The 21340-nt window shown below is 38.1% G+C and overlaps 1 protein-coding gene across 3 annotated transcripts in view; it reads right to left on the bottom strand.

The window, feature by feature from the left end:
- Positions 1-21340, bottom strand: part of COMMD1 (copper metabolism domain containing 1) — a 221354-nt gene that overhangs the window by 21024 nt on the left and 178990 nt on the right. For 2 of the 3 annotated variants that reach the window (XM_047853529.1, XM_047853531.1), the window contains exon 3: positions 5103-5339. The exons of the other annotated variant lie outside the window; for it this stretch is intronic. In XM_047853529.1, the coding sequence (XP_047709485.1) occupies positions 5232-5339 (108 nt within the window). In that variant the 3' untranslated portion in view covers positions 5103-5231. Of the gene's footprint in view, positions 1-5102; positions 5340-21340 lie in introns of those variants that run through there. 3 annotated transcript variants of the gene reach the window in all.

The raw sequence follows: 21340 nt of genomic DNA, 5'->3' as shown, positions 1-21340 counted from the left end.
CATAATTTATGAATCATAAAATCCCCAAATTTATTTTTATTTCTTTAATATAAAACCAGTATTAAGGATTTTAACTATTTCATTTTTCAGCCTAAATTTCTTTTAAACTAATAGTTTAATCTCTGTGTAATCCATTTCAAACCCCCCTACACTCCTCCCCCTTCCATTTCTCCTCTTTCTGCCTCCAATGAATAAACAGTACTTGAAACAGAAAACTACCCAAGGGGCACCTGGCTGGTTTGGTCAGTAGAGCATGCAACTCTCAATCTCAGGGTCATGGTTTCAAGCCCTACATTGAGCATGAAGACTACTTTAAAAAGAAAGGAAAGGAAAGGAAAGGAAAGGAAAGGAAAGGAAAGGAAAGGAAAGGAAAGGAAAGAAAGAAAGAAAGAAAGAAAGAAAGAAAGAAAGAAAGAAGGAAGGAAGGAAGAAAGAAAGAAAGAAAGAAAGAAAGAAAGAAAGAAAGAAAGAAACTAGCCAAGAGTAGGTAAAAGAGAAACAAAAACCCTAATCATAGTTCTTGGTGAGTAAATGATATAAATACTAATATTTTGCTCTGTGATCATGTACAGGTTATTTTATTCTGATATTTGTACTGAACTTGCAAGATATCAGTTGGCACCATTTATCTGACAGGAAGCAGGTCCAGGCAAGTTCCTCTATAACAAAGGTTACTTCAGTGTTACATTCAGTCATGATGATATGACAATCATGGCCATCCCCAGATAAGGGAGAACTGATTGCACTTATATAAAAATGCTACTTCTCAAATTCTGAAGTAAAAAACTGTATACTTTGCAACTAGAGGTAAGTGCACACTAATTATGTTCTATTTGAGTTTCTCCTTCTGCTGGCTAAATCGCCATATAAAATATTGAAAACTTTGGCTGCAAAGTTGTGCAGCTAAAATTATAAGGTAGCAATTGTCCTATGAGACCCATCACTTCTAGTACCCTGTTCTTCTAGGAAAATATCCATTATTTTTGAGCTGACTCTAGAAGGCTTCCTTCTTTCTCCTTGCCCCTTCACCGGTCTAGATATTTATTGTACACTTCTGAAAACATTATTTTCTAACATCTGTTTAATGTTTAATTTCCTCAAATGTTTATTTATATTGTTTTCCAAATTTTCACTCAGGTCTGAAAAAAGAATTTCAGTAACTACTGGCTTGACACCACGTCAGCTATTTAAGATTTCAGATACTCAATGTCATCCTTTGCTTTTCACCACCTTCTTACATTTGAGAGAGATAAAATTAAATGAAGTTTAAAATGCTATTGTTCTTTTTGGATCATGATTAAAGACAAAAAAAAAAAAAAAAAAACCCACCAAATAATCCAATCAAAATGGGCAGAGAACCGAAAAGACATTTTTCCAAAAAAGATATACAAATGGTCAGCAGACACATGAAAAGGTGCTAACCATCATTAGTCATCAGGGAAATGCAAATCGAAACCACAATGAGATATCACATCACACATGTCTGAAAGGCTAAAATCAAAAAGACAAGAAATAACAAATGTTGGCAAGAGTATGGAGAAGAGGGAAACCTTGTGCACTTTTGGTGAGAATGCCAACTGGTGTAGCCACTATGGAAAAGACAGTATGGAGTTTCCTCAAAAAATTAAAAACAGAATTATCATATGATCCAGTAATTGACTACTAAATATTTACCCAAAGAAAATGAAATACTAATTCAAAAAGATATATACACCCTTAAGTTTACTGCAGCATTATTTACAATAGCCAAGGTATGGAAGAAACCTGAGTGCCCACCCATAGATGAATGGATAAAGAAGATGTGGTACACACAGACACACACACACACACACACACACACACACACACACACACACACACACACAGGAATATTACACAGCCATAAAAAAGAATGAAGTCTTGATGTTTGCAGCAATATGGATGGACCTAGACAGTATTGTGCTAAGTGAAGTAAGTCAGACAGACAAACAAAATACCATATAATTTCACTCACATGCAGAATTTAATAAAACAAATGAACAAACAAGGAAAAAAGACCAAAAAAAAAAAAAAATAGATTCTTGAATACAGAGAACAAACCAGTAGTTGCCAGAGGGGAAGAAGGTGGACAGGATGAGTGAAATAAATAATGGGGACTAAAGAAAAATAATACCAGGGGAAGAGAGGTTAAATAAAGGAAAAGGGAGGATATAATGGTGAAATTCAAACCTTCACTGATGAAGCCAACAGAAACCAGAGCTTCCAAGAAAATCCAGTCCTGAGATTAAAGCCAAATCTTTCGTTCCTATCAACATGGAACTACTGAAGTCTGCAGTTTCTTTCTTACTCCATTTTAAAAGCAACTTTTGGCTTGCCTGGACTGTTTCTAAACAGACTGAAGTTAGAGTGTTTATTGCTCAAGCAGGGACAATTTCTATAAAGCCTAATTCAGGATAAGGACTATATTTATTTTGCCCCACATTTCTTGAACTCAAAGTGATTTTAACCTAGGATTACAGAAGTAGGAAATCTAGTGGCATCTGCTGGGACTCGTATGTCAGTTTCCTCCCTCCCTGGTCCTTTCTCCATTCTTGCACTACTCCCAGGGAGATGTCCTGGTTTAAGTTAAGTGTCCCTTTCAAAACTTTACAAAAACAAGTTAGTGCCCCCAAAGTAAAAAAAAAAAAAAAAACAGATAATATCCAATTAGGCAACAAAGAGAGTGATTTACCTTCATACTTTCTTAAAGGTAATACAAACTGATATAACCTTTCTGTAGAACAATTAGGTAATGCTCATGAAAGTCTTAAAAAATATGTGTTCCACTTCCAGGAATTTATTCTAGGAAACGCAACTCTTTTCCTAGTACCAGCCTTCTTTCCTGTTATCTCTGTAGGTTAGGCTGATAGGTCATCTAACTGTCCAAGGCGTGTTATGTGTTCTCACAATAGACTATAATAGACATGTATTCCTTTGGTAATCAGGTATTTAAGTATCACCAGTAAATATAACACACACAAACACACCCTGCTTAAAACACTTGTATTCCAAAGTGTTTAGTTAAATATGGGGACCACCTTTAGCAACCAGTTTCTTTTACTACTACTACTATTATTATTATGAAAAACTCAATATACATTAACAAATTTTCTAATGACCTAGGATTTAGGGGTGTAATAAAAAGCTCATGTCCACTTTTGTGGCTATTAATTTCATAAGATGACCTAAACAGAGCTTCGAACCATAACAGCAATTTCCTCTCCCTGTGTGCCCAAGAACTGTGCTTGTAGGCTTTCACAGACTTCCACTGGATATATGAGTCAATACTAATGCGGCAGCTACAGTTCTTCCTGCCATGACATCTGGAATCCCACTATATGATGGGATGCTCTTTTCTTCCATTTTATATCAGGAGACATTATATCTAAATTCTCCTAGATCACATGACAGTAGCCCTGGAAACAGAAAGCAAGTTTTAATAATTCTTTGGCCAAACCGCACACCTTCTCTGAATCTATTTACCATACTGTTTCAAGATGTTTTCTCAAGCATCTACAGGAGCTACATTTAAAACCTCTGGTCATTGTTTGCTAACTGCTGGGATGGTTTTAATCAGAGAGGAAGCCAATATTTTCAGCTCAGGTGTTGGAAGGGCTCCTAAAATGTCTGCAAACTGATTTCGGAGGGAGAAAATGTTTAACAGAAACAAACTTATTCCTGCCCTAGAACAAAGAATAAACTCATTAGAACTGACATATGCTGTAACCACTGACCAAGGGAACTACATTTTTTTGAACACAGTACATCTCAAAGGCAACTGACTGAGCTTTCTAAATGTTATCAGTATCAGATTTGATAAAACCTGTTAAACAAGGGCCTCAATACACTGGTTGACAGGTTCCTTCTTTTAGAATATTCTTGGTGTTTGGTATAACTTCTCTACAAGGATCTAATTTTTATACTAGTTTTCTTTTTTATTATTTATTTATTCTTATTTTTTAAATTTTTATTTATTTTTAAAGTAATCTCTACACCCACAACCCTGAGATCAAGAGTCACATGCTCTCCTGACTGAGCCAGGCAGGCACCCCCACACTAGTTTTCTTGAAGAAATTTTTGTTTTTGAAATTTTCTTGAAGAGGTTTTATTTGATGACCCAAGTAAAATCTTCTGATATAAAAGACCTTACATCAGCTCAGCAGATATTCTTCCCTTCTTACAATCTTCACTTGAGGTAAGTGAAGGGAGTCCCTTTGTGACAAGGACCATTTAGTTCTAGGTTCCAGAAAAGCCCAAGTAGCTCAGATCAAACCAGACCTCCCAGATTTGGGGAAAACTAATCCAAATGCCAGTATCAGTTCCAGGAGCATCACAGGTTTTACTAGGGTCAGTAAACCTTTTCTAGGGTAGGCAGGCTCCTCTAAGTCTTAGCTCAAGACACATGGCTTATGGTCAGCCTTGTATTTGCATGAGGAAAATGTTCTCTTCCCCTTTTTCTTTTTAATTTTTTCTTTAACGTTTATTTATTTTTGAGACAGAGAGAGACAGAGCATGAATGGGGGAGGGTCAGAGAGAGGGAGACACAGAATCCGAAACAGGCTCCAGGCTCTGAGCGGTCAGCACAGAGCCCGATGCGGGGCTCAAACTCACGGACCGCGAGATCATGACCTGAGCCCAAGTCAGCCGCTTAACCGACTGAGCCACCCAGGCGCCCCTCTTCCCCTTTTTCTAACTCTTACCTGATTTATTATGTATAAATTCCTAAAATCCTACCCTAGGAACAAACTACCACAGCAAGGGTTTCTAAAGTTGACTCCACTTAGGCCTACTGATTTCAAGTCTAGGGGTACGGTCCTGGAAGCCTCCTTTTTAAAATGCTTTTATGATGGGGCGCCTGGCTGGCTCAGTCAGTGGGGTATGTGACTCTTGATCTCAGGGTTGTGAGTTCAAGCCCCACGGTGGGTGTAGAGATTACTTAAAATTAAAATCCTAAAAATAAATAAATAAATGCTGTTATAAACACCTGTGCATGCTGAAGTATAAGAACCTCTGCACACAGTACAGCTGTAAGAATGAATGAAAGAGGGAAGGAAAGAAACCCCAGCAAGCAGAGACAGGCAAGATTTGAATTTGAGGATTTAATACTAATGGGGGAATAAGATTTTAAAAAACAATGACAAAACAACAACAAAACACCCCAGCTCACTGGGGAGGGATCATGAACACCTTTGCTTCAACAACTCCATCTTCAGCTAGGCTGGCTGCATCAGTGTGCTGATACTTTCTTCTACCTCTGACAGCTTCTTTAGGACTTGATTGACCTTGACTTCATCAAATTCCAAACACAGAAATTCAGATTCCTGGAAAACACAAAGGATGTTTTATAAAAGACCCTCAAGATAGCCAAGGCTCTGGATCTGGGCTGACCCAGTTCTAAAGGCCCAGGGCCCCCTACCTAGCAAGACTGACTCAGGTCTCAATACCTAAATGATATATTATCCAGCAAATCAAATCCACATATTTAGTTCCCTAAATAAAACTACTTCTATTAGGTGTTTCATAAATGGTAAAGAGATATACAAATGTTAGGTGTTCTCATTATGAGGCATGTGAGCAGCTCTTCAGTCATCACGTTCGATCCCATAACAATTTTTTTTTAATGTTTATTTATTTTTGAGAGAGACAGAGTGCAAGTGGGGGGGAGGGGAAGAGAGAGAGGGAGACACAGATCTGTGGCAGGCTCCACGCTCTGAGCTGTCAGTACAGAGCCCAACACAGGGCTCAAACTCACTAACTGCACGATCATGACCTGAGCCGAAGTCATGTTTAACCTCCTGAGCCACCCTGAGCACCCGGATCCCATAACAATTTTTAAGGTAAGTACTTAAGTACTTATAAATGAGGACACTGAGGCACACAGTGGTTAAGCTGTATCACAGAATCAGAAAAGGGCAGAGTCGGACTGTGAACTCTTAGCTCTGGCTGACTCCAAAGTCCATACTGTCTCCATAGCACCCAGTAGTATAACAATAGAAGGAAGGTCTGTATTGGCTCTGTGTTAGCCTGATAATTGAGCTACTTTGGATTTAGTGGTTATACTAGCAATTATGACAAGTTGTGACCAAGTTGCTTGGGAAATATCAACCAGATCCTTTGAAGATAACCAGGTCTTGAAACAGCCTTAAACATTTCTGAGGCCTTTCCACTTGCTGCAAGCCAACTCTCCAAGATTTCCATCAAACACATTCCTGGCACACACTGTTAGGGCCAGTCAATCGACCCTAGATTAGGTAGATATCAAAGAAAAAGGCCTCTGAAGTGTGGTGACAGAAATTTCATGTACAGTGAATAAATACTTTGAACAAACTATCTCAAGCAACAGCAGCAAATTATATGTATCCAAGAGTGATTATCTTTAAGATCCTTATGAACAATAATCATATTTTGTTTTGTTTTGTTTTGTTTTAATTTTGGAGAGAGAGAGAGAGAACACACAAGTGGAGGAGAGGGGCAGAGAGAGAGAGAGAGAGAGAGAGAGAATCCCAAAATGGGGCTTGATCCCAAGACCTTGGGATCATGATCTGAACCTAAATCAAGAGTCAGGTGCTCAACCAACTAGGCCACCCAGATGTCTCAGAACAATAATCATATATTTTAAAGCAGTATGAATTCTCAGAGATCATATAATTCAACTACCTTGTTTTTTAGATAATGAAATTGAGGCCCCCAGCATGGTAAATGACATGTCTATTGTCCCTCTGTTGATGGAAGAGCCACCAACCAGATCAATGTTCTTTTCTTTACACTTTCCTCTCTAAATACATGGTATTTCCTGTCTCTATCCCCAAAGTGGAAGGTAAGAGGAAGAGCAACAAGCCTTTTCAGAAGGAGCAAGTTACTCTGTCAATAGCCAGAAGAACTTTCAGGAGCTGATTTTGGGAAAGTCCCTGTGCTGTTGCTAGGCTGCTGTGTTGTTTATTCCCCTAGGAGAAACAAGTAGAGAGGGAAAGAAAGGGTCTCTCAGATGAAAAGTTTCCAAAGGGAGGAAAGGCTTTTCCTGACTACAAGGAACCTTTTCCTCAAACACGTATTTGGATAGTAGAGGGGAATAGTACATGAACTTAGAAACCGTCAGGTTTAAAATTAAAAAAGAAAGAAAAAAGACACTGCCAGGTTTTCATTTAGTGGAAAGCAAAAACCAATTTAGAGAAAAGAAAGATGCTCTTTGTGTTGAGAAGCTGCAGGAAGGGTCATCTCCTTTTGAAAAGAAGAGCAAATTTATGGCAAATTAGACAATCCAGTTAGTTAAATTAAGAACCGGTCTCAGATTTGAAAGCCTTTATTCTTCATTCAGTTTTACCGAGATCTTTAGCGTGCCTTTAAAACATTTTTGAACATTTGGCCTTTGAAATAATAGTCTAGAAAGTAATATTTACCAGTCTAACATATATATTCAGGAAATTGGCAGAAGATGATGCACCCATGTTTTAACCTCATTGAAAGTCATTTACTATAATAAATTCACCTGGTTTTCTATTTATATGGGAAGAAATTATCAAGGACTTTGATCACAGAGATAGGAATATTGAACAGAGTTCATTAATAAAAGCCAGGATCTTTTTTGATGAGGGGTCATTAATTTGTTGTAGATTTCAGTACTCAAATTATCTATGATCAGACCTCTAAATATCAGTGAAGCTGTTCATTTTTAAGGATAATCAAATACTACAGAATCTAGCAGGCTACATAAACAGAGTCCAAAGTTAAATTTTCCAACCACTCCCAATCTCACCTCTCCCGCTTGAAACAATACACATTAACATGTTAGAAAGACACATATAACCATTTATGACTCTTGAAGACACAGTTTATCTGAAACTATTATCAAGGCTTAGCTTCATCTAGTTATGCTATCAAAATATTTTATCAGGTATTCAAGAGCTTTTAAATTGGGGCTTAATACATGGGGCTTTGTTCAAATTTTGCATTTGGCTGGGGGTACCCCACAGAAAATACATCAAATGCACTTGAAGATATCTGTATATGCAGATATATCTGTAGATATCTGTAATGCAAATGATGCGTATCAAGCCAGAGACAGAAAGTAAGGACAATTTGAAACATCTGATTTTTTTTTTAATTTTAGAGAGAAAGTATGCACAAGCAAGGAAGGGGGAGGGGAGAGAGAGGGAGGGAGAGAGAATCTTAAGCAGGCTCCATGCTCAGCGCGGAGCCCGACTCGGAGCTCAATCCCATGACCGTAGGATCACAACCTAGGCCTAAATCAAGAGTCGGTGGCTCAACTGACTGAGTCACCCAGGTGCTCCTGATTTTTTTTTCAAGGTCATCCACCCTGACCTGGGCCCAACTGGTTATAATAATGAGAAATGGTAAGACTAAACTCCTATATTTAAGTATCTGAGTCAAGAGTTAGAACCTGCTGTGTTTCAGTAGAGTGTAGATACAGCATGTGGTGGAATCAGAAAGCAGTTAGCAGATGAATAAGCAAGCACATCATTATTAAGAATATGTAGTCTAGGGGCACTTGGATGGCTCAGTCAGCTAAGTGTCTGACTCTTGGTTTCAGCTCAGGTCATGATCTCACGGTTTGTGAGTTTGAGCCCCACAATGGGCTCTGTGCTGGTGATGCAGAGCCTGCTTGGGATTTTCTCTCCCTCTCTCTCTCCCCCTTCCCTACTCATACTCTCTCTCTCTCTCTCAAAATAAATAAATTAATTAAAAAAAAAAAGAATACATAGTCTGTAATCATGGGGAGTATAGCAGTATATTAAACACCACAAGGGTTTAAATAACTGTACCAAATTAGAAAAGAAAGCAAAGGCAAAATATTCAAATATTCTCTCCAAGTGCAGAAGCTAAAAAGTTATAAAATACTAAGAGATCTAAGAGGTCACCATCTCTAAACAGAAAAACCCAATAGAAAAACCCAAGCTGCCTTTAATGACTCTGGAGAAAGACATCTTACCAGTTCCCAAGAAAGTCCTTTCCCAGGCAATAACTCTAATACTCTTCAGGAAACTCTTACTTGCCAAGCCTAGATCTTTAACGCTTTAGCTTAAACTCATTTCCTAGCAGGGTCAGAGAGTATAACTGATTATTAGTTGATATAATAATTAAAGGCTGTCATTAAGCAAGTGTTTGGTTTTCTCCATCTACACACTAAAACTTCTTCGTGTATAATGTCTACTTAAATAATTTCAATATCTATCAATAATAGCCAAACTATGGAAAGAGCTCAAATACCCATCGACTGAAGGATGGATAAAGAAGATGTGGATGTGGTATATATATACACATATACACACAATGGAATGTTACTCAGTGATCAAAAAGAATTACATCTTGCCATTTGCAATGATGTGGATGGAACTAGAGTGTATTATGCTAAATGAAATAAGTCAGTCACAGAAAGACAAATACCTTACGATTTGACTCATATGTAGAATTTAAGAAACAAAACAGATGAACATATGGTAAGGGGAAAAAAAGAGAGATGGAAACAAACTATAAGAGACTCTTTTTTTAAAGTTTATTTATTTATTTTGAGAGAGAGAGAAAGAGAGCAGGGGAGGGGCAGAGAGAGGGAGAGAGAGAGAATCCCAAGCAGGTTCCACATTGTCAGTGCAGAGCTAGATGCAGGGCTGGAACTCACAAACTACAGATCTGAAACTGGAACTCACAAACACCTGATCCGAAATCAAGAGTCAGATGCTTAACTGAGTCACCCAGGTGCCCTAAACAATAAGAGACCCTTAATGATAGAGAACAAACTGAGGGTTCATGGAGGGAAGCAGGTGGGGGATGGGCTAAATGGGTGATGGGTATTAAGGAGGGCACTTGGGGCACCTGGGTGCTCAGTCAATTGAGCATCCAACTTCAACTCAGGCCATGATCTCGCGGTTTGTGAGTTCAAGCTCCGAATCAGGCACTCCACTGTCAGCAAAGAGCCTGCTTCAGATCTTCCATCTCCCTCCTTCTCTGCCTCTCCCCCGACAAAAATAAACATTTAAAAAAAAAACAATAAATAAAAATGAGAAAATTGCTTAAAAAAAAAAAAGAACAGCACTTGTGATGATGAACATTGGGTGTTACTATATGTAAGTGATGAATTACTAAATTCTACTGCTGAAACCAATATTACACTCTACGTTAACTAACTAGAATTTAAATAAAAATTTGAAAAAGAAAAAAATGACTTCAATATCTAGGCCCATAAGCATACCCTGAGAAATTCTTTGGCACAACAATACAACAGTGATAAATGCTAAAATAAAAAATAGAGGCACCTGGGTGGCTCAGTCAGTTAAGTGTCCAACTTCAGCTTAGGTCATGATCTCACAGTTTGTGAGTTCAAGCTCCAAATCGGGGTCTGTGTTGACAGCTCAGAGCCTGAAGCCTGCTTCATATTCTGTGTCTCCCTCTCTCTCTAACCCTCCTCCTCTCACACACTCTCTCTCAAAAATAAATAAACATTAAAAAATTTTAAAGAAAATAAAAAGAACTATAATTTACTAAACACTTAGGTGGAACCATTTAGAATAAATTCAACATAAAATAAAATAGAAGTCCTGTATCTTATTTTCTATATTATTATTATTTTCCATGCAAAATTCCCACAAAACTTTATCCCCACTTGATTAGTCAGATTTAGTATTACAACATGACTTTGGCAAGTTCTGCACATTGTGGTTCCTTTACAAAGTGCTAAAGTTAGAGGACAGAGGGTGAGAGTGGGAAAAGGTTATCTGCTCACCAAGACTGATTCAGGAAGGCCACACACAGCTGGCCAGATATCATGAGGCTTAGTCCCCAAACTTTTCTTTTGGTTACATTTATTAACACAAAGGGAATCATGGCTGAGCATAAACGTTAGCCATAAAGCCTATCTCCCTCTATATATGCTATCCTTTTATAAGCTTAAATTAACCTCTGACCTGCAGCTCTGTCACTGTGTGTCTTCAACTTGACAGAGAAAGAGAACATGCACCAAAGGTCAAAATTTGCAATGGTTTCTAGAATAGCAATTATATAATAATTAAGATACCCATACTTCATGTGGCTTTTTTAGAATTATATTGATACTGTTTCCAATTCCTTCAGGAGACCATGACAGAGCTTTTTTGTAGCAAAGGATCTTTCAACTTTCTTCTTAAGGAACCATTTATCCAAAATTAAAATTTTATAGTTCCCTGAAAACTGTGGTTATTTTTCACTTGTCCTTTCTTACCCACTCTCCACCCTTCTCTACCTTGTACCATGTCCTATGTGGCTGTTCTCTAAGACTGTGTCACTCCTTTGTTCTTACAGCTGGGTTCTAGCAAGAGAGAAGAGGGCAGGGTATTTACTCCCTAAACCCCAACTCCTTCTCCTCTCATATTTCCAGTATTTTCTATGTGTGGTATTGTTCCTTCATTTCCTACTTTACTTTCTGGCCTTACTCATTGCTTTCAGTATAAATACAAAGACGAGTCTCTTTAGACTGCCAAAGTACATAGCACTGAACACAAACTCCAAAGATCAGCAGAGCAAGGATTTTCATCATGCCTAAATTGGTAGGAAGGCTGCCCTCCAAGTGGTAATTATCCAAAACCAATATTTATTTTTTTCTATTATTATTTGTATTGAAAAATGGCACAGTGTCACTTTGGTATTAAAAAAGAAGGACAACAGCAATAGCAACAACAACCACGGAAGATCAGATTTCATTCAGAATTTACATCAAGGGTCTTGGGCGCCTGGGTGGCTCAGTTGGTTAAGCATCCGACTCTTGATTTCGGCTCAGGTCATGATCTCACCATTTGTGAGTCTGAGCTCCATATCAGGCTCTATGTTGACAACATGGAGCCCACTTGGGATTCTCTCTCTCCCTCTCTCTCTGCCCCTTCCCAGCTCTCTCTCTCTCTCTCTCTCTCTCAAAATAAAAAAGCATTCAAAAAAAAAAAAAAAAAGAATTTGCATCAAGGGTCTTGATTTCAGAAACATGGACTCATAGCTACAACTTGCTCTTATACTCTATATCTAAAACAATGGATAGTTTATGCTGTAGCTTAAAGAAAATACTTCAAAAAAGAAAACTTGTGATTTATAATCTTTTTTTTTAAACTTGTGACTTATAATCTTTTATTTATTTTCTTTTCCTTTCCTTTCCTTTTTTTCAAAGCAGGCTTCATGCCCAGTGCAAAGCCCAATGTGGGGCTTGAACTTACGACCCTGAGATCAAGTCTGAACGGAGATCAAGAGTTGGCCACTTTAGGGGCGCCTGGGTGGCTCGGTCGGTTAAGCGTCCGACTTCAGCTCAGGTCGTGATCTCACGGTCCGTGAGTTCGAGCCCCGCGTCGGGCTCTGTGCTGACAGCTCAGAGCCTGGAGCCTGTTTCAGATTCTGTGTCTCCCTCTCTCTCTGCCCCTCCCCTGTTCATGCTCTGTCTCTCTCTGTCTCAAAAATAAAGAAACGTTAAAAAAAAATTAAAAAAAAAAAAAAGAGTTGGCCACTTTATTGACTGAGCCACCCAGGAGCCCCTATAATTTTTTTTTAAACAAAAATCTTTAGCAATGTATATTACATACAATGGTCCCTACTCAGGCCATTTTTATCATGAGGAAATCCTCATTTCAAATACAATAGCTAACAAGTTCTATAGCTAGTGTGTAAAGAGTGTGCTAACGCAATTTTCAAAAAGGAAAAAAAAAATGTCCTGCAAATCACAAAGTGAATCATCCTACTGGGGATGAAAAAAGATGAAATTTAGACTGCAACTTAATGATGGAGCCTCTAAATGAAAATGACTCATCCCAAACTCAATAGGTGTCCATACGTGTTAAGAGCTATGTGGGACTAAGACAGGGTCTCCAAGAACTAAAATAATTCACTCTAATAAATGAATAGAGCAGTGCCTCAGGACATACCAGGTGCTTTCAGAGGCAGAGCAGTTCCTAAGAGGAAGTGCTTATCCATATTCCCACAATCTCCTAGAAGAGGACAGAGTGTTACTAGTGTATCATAAAAGCATTAACCATCACCAGACAATAAACACTGAGTTTTCAGGGGTTGTCATTCAGGCATTTCAAAGGACTTTTGTGAGGACAGCCTGACAACTCCCACTAATTCTTATTATATTAAGAAAACATGAACTCTTCATTAGTTAACTAGCAACTCAAAGGAGAAAAGAGACATTAATTGGGTATGTAGAATGTTTCAGATCTATCACTGACCAAAGTTACTGCTAAACAAATCTAAGGCACCTAACTTCAACTTTCCAAGTGGCATACACGTTTTATATAAAGTGGCAACATTTTAGACACCTGGATGGCTCAGTCAGTTATGCATCCAACTCCTGATTTCCGCTCAGGTCATGATCTGTTTGTGAGTTTGAGCTCACTGTGTGAGTTCGAACCCCGCATTTGGGCTCCACACTGGCTATGCAGAGCCTGCTTGAGATTCTCTGTCTTCCTCTCTATCTCTCCCCTGCTCGCTATCCCTCTCTCTCAAAATAAATAAATAATGGGGCGCCTGGGTGGCTCAGTCGGTTGAGTGTCCAGCTTCGGCTCAGGTCACGATCTCGCGGTTTGTGAGTTCAAGCCCCACGTCGGGCTCTTTGCTGACAGCTCAGAGCCTGGAGCCTGTTTAGGATTCTGTGTCTCCCTCTCTCTCTGTTCCTCCCCAGCTCTGCCTCTCTCTGTCTCTTTCTCTCAAAAATAAATAAACATTAAAAAAAAATAAAAAATAATAAATAAATAAATAAATAAATAAATAAATGTTAAAAAAAAGTGGCAACATTTTAAAATCTAGTAATATCAGATTTTAATCATTCAGAGACCTATTATCTGGGTCTCTGCTGCTTCACTTTTTCCTCCTTGTTTTGGTCCATCTTTTAAATATTTCCACAAGATGGGGGCACCTGGGTGGCTCAATTGGTTGGGCATCTGACTTTGGCTCAGGTCATGATCTCACAGTTCGTGGATTCAAGGCCTGTACAGGGCTGCACACTGACAGCTCAGAGCCTGGAGACTGCTTTCAGATACTCTCTGTCTGTCTGTCTCTCTCTCTTGGCCCCTCCCCAGCTTGTGCTCTCTCTCTCTCAAAAATAAGTAAACAAACACTAAATAAATAAATAAATAAATAATTTCACAAGATGGAAATAGGAAGTGAAATTTAAACTGGCTAATCTAGGGGCGCCTGGGTGGCTCAGTCGGTTAAGCGGCTGACTTCGGCTCAGGTCACGATCTCGCGGTCCGTGAGTTCGAGCCCCGCGTCGGACTCTGTGCTGATGGCTCAGAGCCTGGAGCCTGTTTCAGATTCTGTGTCTCCCTCTCTCTGACCCTCCCCCATTCGTGCTCTGTTTCTGTCTCAAAAATAAATAAACATTAAAAAAAAAATTAAAAAAAATAATAAAATAAAATAAACTGGCTAATCTAACTAAATCACAGCAGCTCTGCAAAAACTTTTATAGACAAGGAGATTAGAGCTATTAGGAGGAATTTTAATTGTACTTTCATATGACAACTTTTGAAAATCATACCCATACAGTGTAATTTAAGCCAGAAAGATCTTTTCCCCCAATTTATTTATTTTTAAATTGAAGTATGGTTGACATACAATATTATACTAGTTTCAGGTGTACAGCATAGTAATTCAACACTTACATACATTCCAAAATGCTCAATGCTCACCATCTGAAACCATACAATGTTATTGTAATATTATTAACTATATTCCCTATGCTGTACCTTATATCCTGTGACTTATTTTATAGCTGGAAGTCTATACCTCTTAATCCCCTTTACCTATTTTGCCCACCCCACCCCCACTTCCTCTCTGGCAAACACCAGTTTGTTCTCTGTATTTGTGAGTCTGTTTCTGCTTTGTTTTGTTTTTCACATTCCACATATAACTGAAATCATACAGTATTTGCCTTTCTCTGACTTAATTCACTTAGCATAATACCCTCTAGGTTAATCCATGTGTCACAAAATGGCAACATTTCATTCTTTTTTATGGCTAATATTCCACTGTATGTGTATGCATGTATTGTGTATATGTGTGTATGTGATATTGCATATCACACCTGATATATACGCAGCTTCTTTATCCACTTGTCTATCTATGGATACTTAGGTTGTTTAATATGCTGCAATGAAGACAAGGGTGCATAGATCTTTTTGAATTAGTGTTTTTGTTTTCTTTGGGCAAATAAATACCCAGAAGTGGAATTACTGGGTCATATGATATTTCTATTTTTAATTTTTTTCAGGAAGCTCCATGCAGTTTTCCATAGTGGCTGCACCAATTTATATTCTCATCAACAGTGTATATGGATTCCTTTTTTTTCCATATCCTTGACAGTACTTGTTATTTCTTGTCTATTTTATTTATTCATTTATTTATTTTTAAAAATAGGCTCCATGCCCAGCATGGGGCTTGAACTCACAACCCTGAGATTAAGAGTCACATGCTCTACTGCCTGTCCCAGCCAGGTGCTCCCTCTTGTCTTTTTTATTTTAGCCTTGCATACAGGTGTGAAGTGATAGCTCACTGTGGTTTTGCTTCGCATTTTCTTGATGATTAGTGATACTGAGTATCTTTTCATGTGTCTGTTGGCCATCTGTATGTCTTCTTTGAGAAAATGTCTATTCATGTCAGAAAGATCTTCTTATTCCCAAATATCTCCTTTTCTTTAGGAAGGAGGACTACTGTCCTCAGCCTAGATAATGTCTTTACAGCATAAATACTCCCAGGAGAGGTAAAACAAAAAGTCATTAACACTTTTCTATCACTTACATCAGAAGATTCATTTTCTTCCAGGAAGAAAGAACCCAAGTAGCCTGCCTTAAAACTCGGGATGCTTAGGCAATAAGAAGGACAGGGAGAATGGGAGTTTATAGGTAGGACGGAAAACAAAAGAACTAGGAAAATACCAAAGGCAAATCCTTCTCCTTACCCCATAACCCATATCAGATACACATATCCATAGGTGCAGTATCTTAAACTACTCAGATCCCTGACCCATACTCTCCATACCTTTCTAATCAACAAGGTTGTTAGGCATCAGGAAACCCTATGGAACTTTATAAAGGGGGCATTAGTAAAATAATCTCAATGTACCAAAGGTTGAATTTACACACATAGAAACACACACATCCTTCTGCCACTGTGCTACATTTTCATCTGTAGGCTCAGAGCCTGTGAACCAACAAGGCAATGAGACTTCAAGAACACTGTTCATTCAAAGTTGCTTGAATTTCTAAAAAGACCAAGTGTCAAGAACAGGACCTTGCAATTCTTTTGGTTTAAGATTTCTTAGCTGGAAAAAAATCTAGGCCCATGATTTAGAAGAAAACTAGACAGACCTGTCCTGCCAATGTGTGGTCAAAAGGAACACGTATTTTGGCCCAGGCAACCCTGACTTGTTTCTGAAAGGAAGAAAATAGTCTGACCTTGCAAGAAAGAGTGTTTCTTTCGTTGGCTAAATTATGCACTGCTAAACCAGGACTATCACTATTCTTTTTCCTCCAGAGATTTCAAAGCAGCCTGATCTATTCTGCTCCCCAGTGCAGGTCAGTAGGGATAGTGAAAAGGAGAAGTACCATCAATCTCCATTTAACACTAGATAAAAAAAGAAACCTGGAGACTAGCCCCAGTTATGTGAAGGCCAGAATTCCCAGCTCTTTGATTCAATCCACTCCTCGCTAATACATTCTGACTCTGAGTTCAGACACTTTCCACCCCAATTTATATACATTTAAGAGTAGAATGGTAACTAATTAGAGATAATCTGACTTTGTACTGATTTACATAAGCACCAGGACTTAAGCATTTACACAGACTATTTTAGAAACACCCAATGAAAGAAAATAAAACGAAGCTGAGTTATAAAACACTAAAAGCTCAATACAATTAGATAACTGGTTGATTTCTATCTTTTTCAAAACACTGTGTTCCAGTTCATTTTATAACTTTTTATTTTCGGCAGGATTTAATGTTTAGCTGTTAAGATTTTCTGTATTTTGAAAAACTTTGGGTGAAAAATATGTGGGTAAAAAGCTATTTTTAGGTGCTCTGGTTTGATTTGCAAGAAATCATACTGGCTCTTGGCTAAGCAGAACTAGTTCCCATGTGACAATGGACAAAGAACCAGAGAACAACTGCTAAACAGCTGAAAAGGCAAATCATACTGAAGGAGGAAAAAATTTCATTTAAGTCTTAGAAAAACCAAATTGACAAAGCTCTTTAGCACATGAGAAAAAAAGTGTTGCTTCTTTTAGTCTGAAGTTCAAATTGGGACTCCCTCATCATCCCTGATGAGGTACATTCCAGAGCAAACTCATCTGCAAACAACTTTGATAAACAAACTAAAATATATTTACATGAAAGGAACAGAGAAGATTAAAACAAAACAAAACAAAACAAAACTCAACCAGAGTTGCTTGTTTAAGTAATACCATTAGGCAAGCAGAAACAAAGTATGCAATAGCACTTGTTCTCCAAGGGGTTCTTGATAATCTACAGATTAAGATAGGGGAAACATCTTAATACATACAATTAAAAGACCAGAGTGCAGCAATGAACGACAAACTTCTTGGTAGGGGAGGAAGAAGAAGACATACTAATCAAAACAATTCTGGGACTGCAGATTTTCTCCAAGGAGAGAGATCACCAACTTGTTCTACCAACTGCACCGTCTATTCATGTCCTCAGCTGTCCCAATGTGGTTTCTTTTAAGTCCTTCATGACAGCACAATTAAGCAGAAATAGGCATAGTTAAAAAGTAAGCACTTACCTTTGTCCTTCTCTTGAGAAAGCAAATAAACCTATGTAAATGAGGCAAAGGATGAAATGACTAAGGATAGGAGGACTTTCAAATTCAGAAAATGGTGATTTGGGGAGAAAAAGTTTTGGATACATTTTTTTTGGTCGAGGTTGTGGGGAAAGGGGATTAATTTTATTAGGGTTCCAACAAACTCCAAATACAATTACATTCTAAGGCACTGAGGGTTGGGATTTTAACACGTGAATTGGCAGGGTACACAATTCAGTTCATAACAAACACCAAAGCTTGGAGGGTCCTGTGTTTACCAAACATTCTGTATTTGTGGTTGATGATAATGATGATGATCTCACACATAATTCTAGGCTTGCTGTTCATACTGTACAGAAAAAAAAAAAAAAACTCTAATAGTCCAGAAACACACACACACATACACACACATGTGCACGTACACTATCAACTGATTACTTAGGTCTGTCAGCCCAGTGTGGCAGAAGCCTCATCGGGTCTTATCCTCACTGAACTCAATTTTGAAATGCCATTTAATCTTTGGGGGCTGCCAGGATAAGAGCTGTCAGGAAGGGGACTGGAAAATGGTATAAAAGAAATGCTTCCTAATCCTCATTCCCAGATCCTATGAAGTACTCTGCCTACCATGCTGTGTCCCAAAGTCCAGGCCCGAAGACTGACTCAGAATCTGGTACCCCATTCTGTGAGAGAATATGGGGGTGAGAGAAGAAGAAGGGATTCATAATCACTGCATGAAGTTAGCCACTAGCCTCTCGAGCTCAAATAATTTACTGCGAACTTCTGAAGTGGCAGGAAGAGGGGAGATTGCATCTCCTAGGGTTGGATTCTGACATCACTTAGGTTGTTGGGGCCTTTGAACAATCATCCCTCACATTATCACAGTGCTTTACAGTTTAGAAAGCCCTTTTGTATGAATGACATCATCTGATCCTTAGAACAGTCTTATTAACTAGGAAGAAAGCAAGCCAGAGTTAAAACACTCTGAAGAACTGTAGAAGTGACAGACCTTATCCATTTGATCCAGATCTTTTCAGCTATATCCAGCAAGAAGACTTCATCAGATAATGTAATGGATTTTATGGGCTTTGATATACTTCTGGTCCAATTTATGGAGGAAAGAAAGAAAAGCCTCATTTTCTTAAAATTGTCCAGAGTTCTAGAAACTAGAGATTAAAGTTCAGTCCTTTGCAAAAGACAGAACAGGTAGTCAGTCCCTAATTGGCAAAACAATAGAGCTTCTTGCTTGGTCACCGTTCATTCAGTAGACTTTGAAAGGCATCTGAAAACATTAGCAAATTCAGGGGGGATTTACAATAATTAACTACTAAGAAATTACACTAATGATCATATTAATAGCAATGATAATTAACAATGGCTAACATTTATAGAACACATACAAAATGCCAGGCATTACATGCTAAGTGTTTTACGTGTATCATTTCATGTTGTTGAGGATAATTTTATCCCATGTTATAGAAGAGGAAAGTAAGGAAAGATGAGGAACTTGTTTATTAAAGCCACACAAGTAGTAAGTGGCAGAGCCAGTTTTAAACTCAGGTCTATCTAGCTTCAGAGTCTGAGCACTTAACCATTTTGCAATCCTGACTCATACAGATATAACATAAACACCATCATTAATAGTCACTAAGTACCTTCATGTGAAAGTTATTCTATGATTCAGTTAACTTTAACAAAGACTCAAGGGAAACCTGAGTGTTGAGAGTATGATAACCCAAAGTCAATCTAAAGTGGCCTATAAAAACATCTGGATAGATAATGGATATATCCTAGCTGCCATGGAAAATTTCTAGCATTTTTTAAGTGTAATGGGATGGCAGCATAGTTGAATTAATGTGTGCATGAGATCTGGGCAGAGAATATTATAAAGGGACTAAGTTTTCATTCTAAGGCAAGATGGCCTTTTCTTCCCTCCCTCTTTCTGTAAGTGGGGGGCACAGGATAGGCCACAAGGAGGATTCAGTTTTATATATAGCTACTTGTCTCTATCAACAGGAAAGGTAGAAGCAGTGTTTACCTTAGTCAATTGACTAATATTTGGAGCCTCTTGTTTAAGACTTTTTCCAGGGGCCCCTGAGTGGCTCAGCTGGTTAAGCATCCAACTCTTGATCTCACAGCTTGTGGGACTTCGCTCCATGTCAGGCTCTGTGCTGACAGTACAGAGACTGCTTGGGATTTTCTCTTTCCCTCTTTCTCTGCCCCTGTCCTGCTCACTCGCTCGCTCTCTCTCTCAAAATAAACACACACACACACAGAAATGACTTCTTCTTCCAAGTCACAGTTAATAGAGCCAAAATACCTGCTTAAACCTGAGGTTCTTTCCATCTATAATCAGAAGGAATTCCCAGTTCTGCCTTACCATCTAACCCAAGAACACCAAATTATTCATCCCCAAAAAAACCCACATCAACTTATGGAATGCAAAAACATAAGTATGATCATTTTGTAATGTATACAATTATCATTATGTTGTACACCTAAAAATAAGATGATGTTATATGTCAATTATACCTCACATTTTTAAAAAGTGAGTGAAAAAGTATTGAAAAAAAGATAAGTATATTAAATTATGAATTCGAACTTTTAACATCCTTCATATTTGGCCTACAGCTATTCTCTGGCCAAGCCAAGATGCAATGGACTGGGTGGGGCAAAGGAAAAGAGAGTCCTTGATAATACCTGAACTAGCATAGTTCACTCATACATAATCAAGGCTTGATGATAATCACCTAAAACAGAAAGAGCCTGGGTGGCTCAGGTGGTTAAGCATCCAACTCTTGATCTCAGCTCAGGTCATGATCTCGCGGTCCTTGGGTTCGGGCCCCATGTTGGGCTCTGCACTAACAGTATGTGGAGCCTGTTTGGAATTCTGTCTCCTTCTCTCTCTGCCCCTACCCTATTTGTGCTCTCTTTCAAAACAAATAAATAAACTTAAAAAAAAAAAAAAAACAGAAAGAGGACGTAGGCTGCATATACATTGTTATAAATAAAAATAAACAAACATAAATGATTAGTAAAAACTTCTTACTCTACTTTGCAGTACATCCTTTCATTAAAAAGAACAGATTTGCCACTCTATCCAAGATTATGTCTAAACAAACCAGAAATATGAACTATCAAACAGGGGTCAAAAGTAATGGGACAAAAATATTAGTTAAAAACAAGTAACTATTTTGAAGCAAAGTGGGGTATGTCCCCAATGGAAGTATAAGAAAAATTTTTTGACAGTATGACATATATTAATGTGGTACTTAATTTTTGGCTGTGATGCCTTGCCTTAGTTGGGTTTCTTTGTTTCTGAGTCATTTTAGTCACATTTGTAAAATATAAGGCATTTTAGAAATTTCATTATATCATTTCAAGTATATAAAAAATTTGACAAAAACATGATTCTCCTATACTTTCCCCAAATTCACCGTTTATTCAACTGTTTACATTTTGCCACATTTGCTTTGTCATTCTCTCTCTCTCTCTCTCTCTCTCTCACAACCACTTGAGAGTAAGTAGGAGATGTTAGGTCCTTTTATT

The sequence above is a fragment of the Prionailurus viverrinus genome, chromosome A3 (genome assembly GCF_022837055.1).
Source record: "Prionailurus viverrinus isolate Anna chromosome A3, UM_Priviv_1.0, whole genome shotgun sequence".
NCBI classification, from domain to species: Eukaryota; Metazoa; Chordata; class Mammalia; order Carnivora; family Felidae; genus Prionailurus; species Prionailurus viverrinus.
The sequence above is the reverse complement of the archived record's forward strand: the minus strand, read 5'-3'. Positions and strand labels throughout refer to the sequence as shown.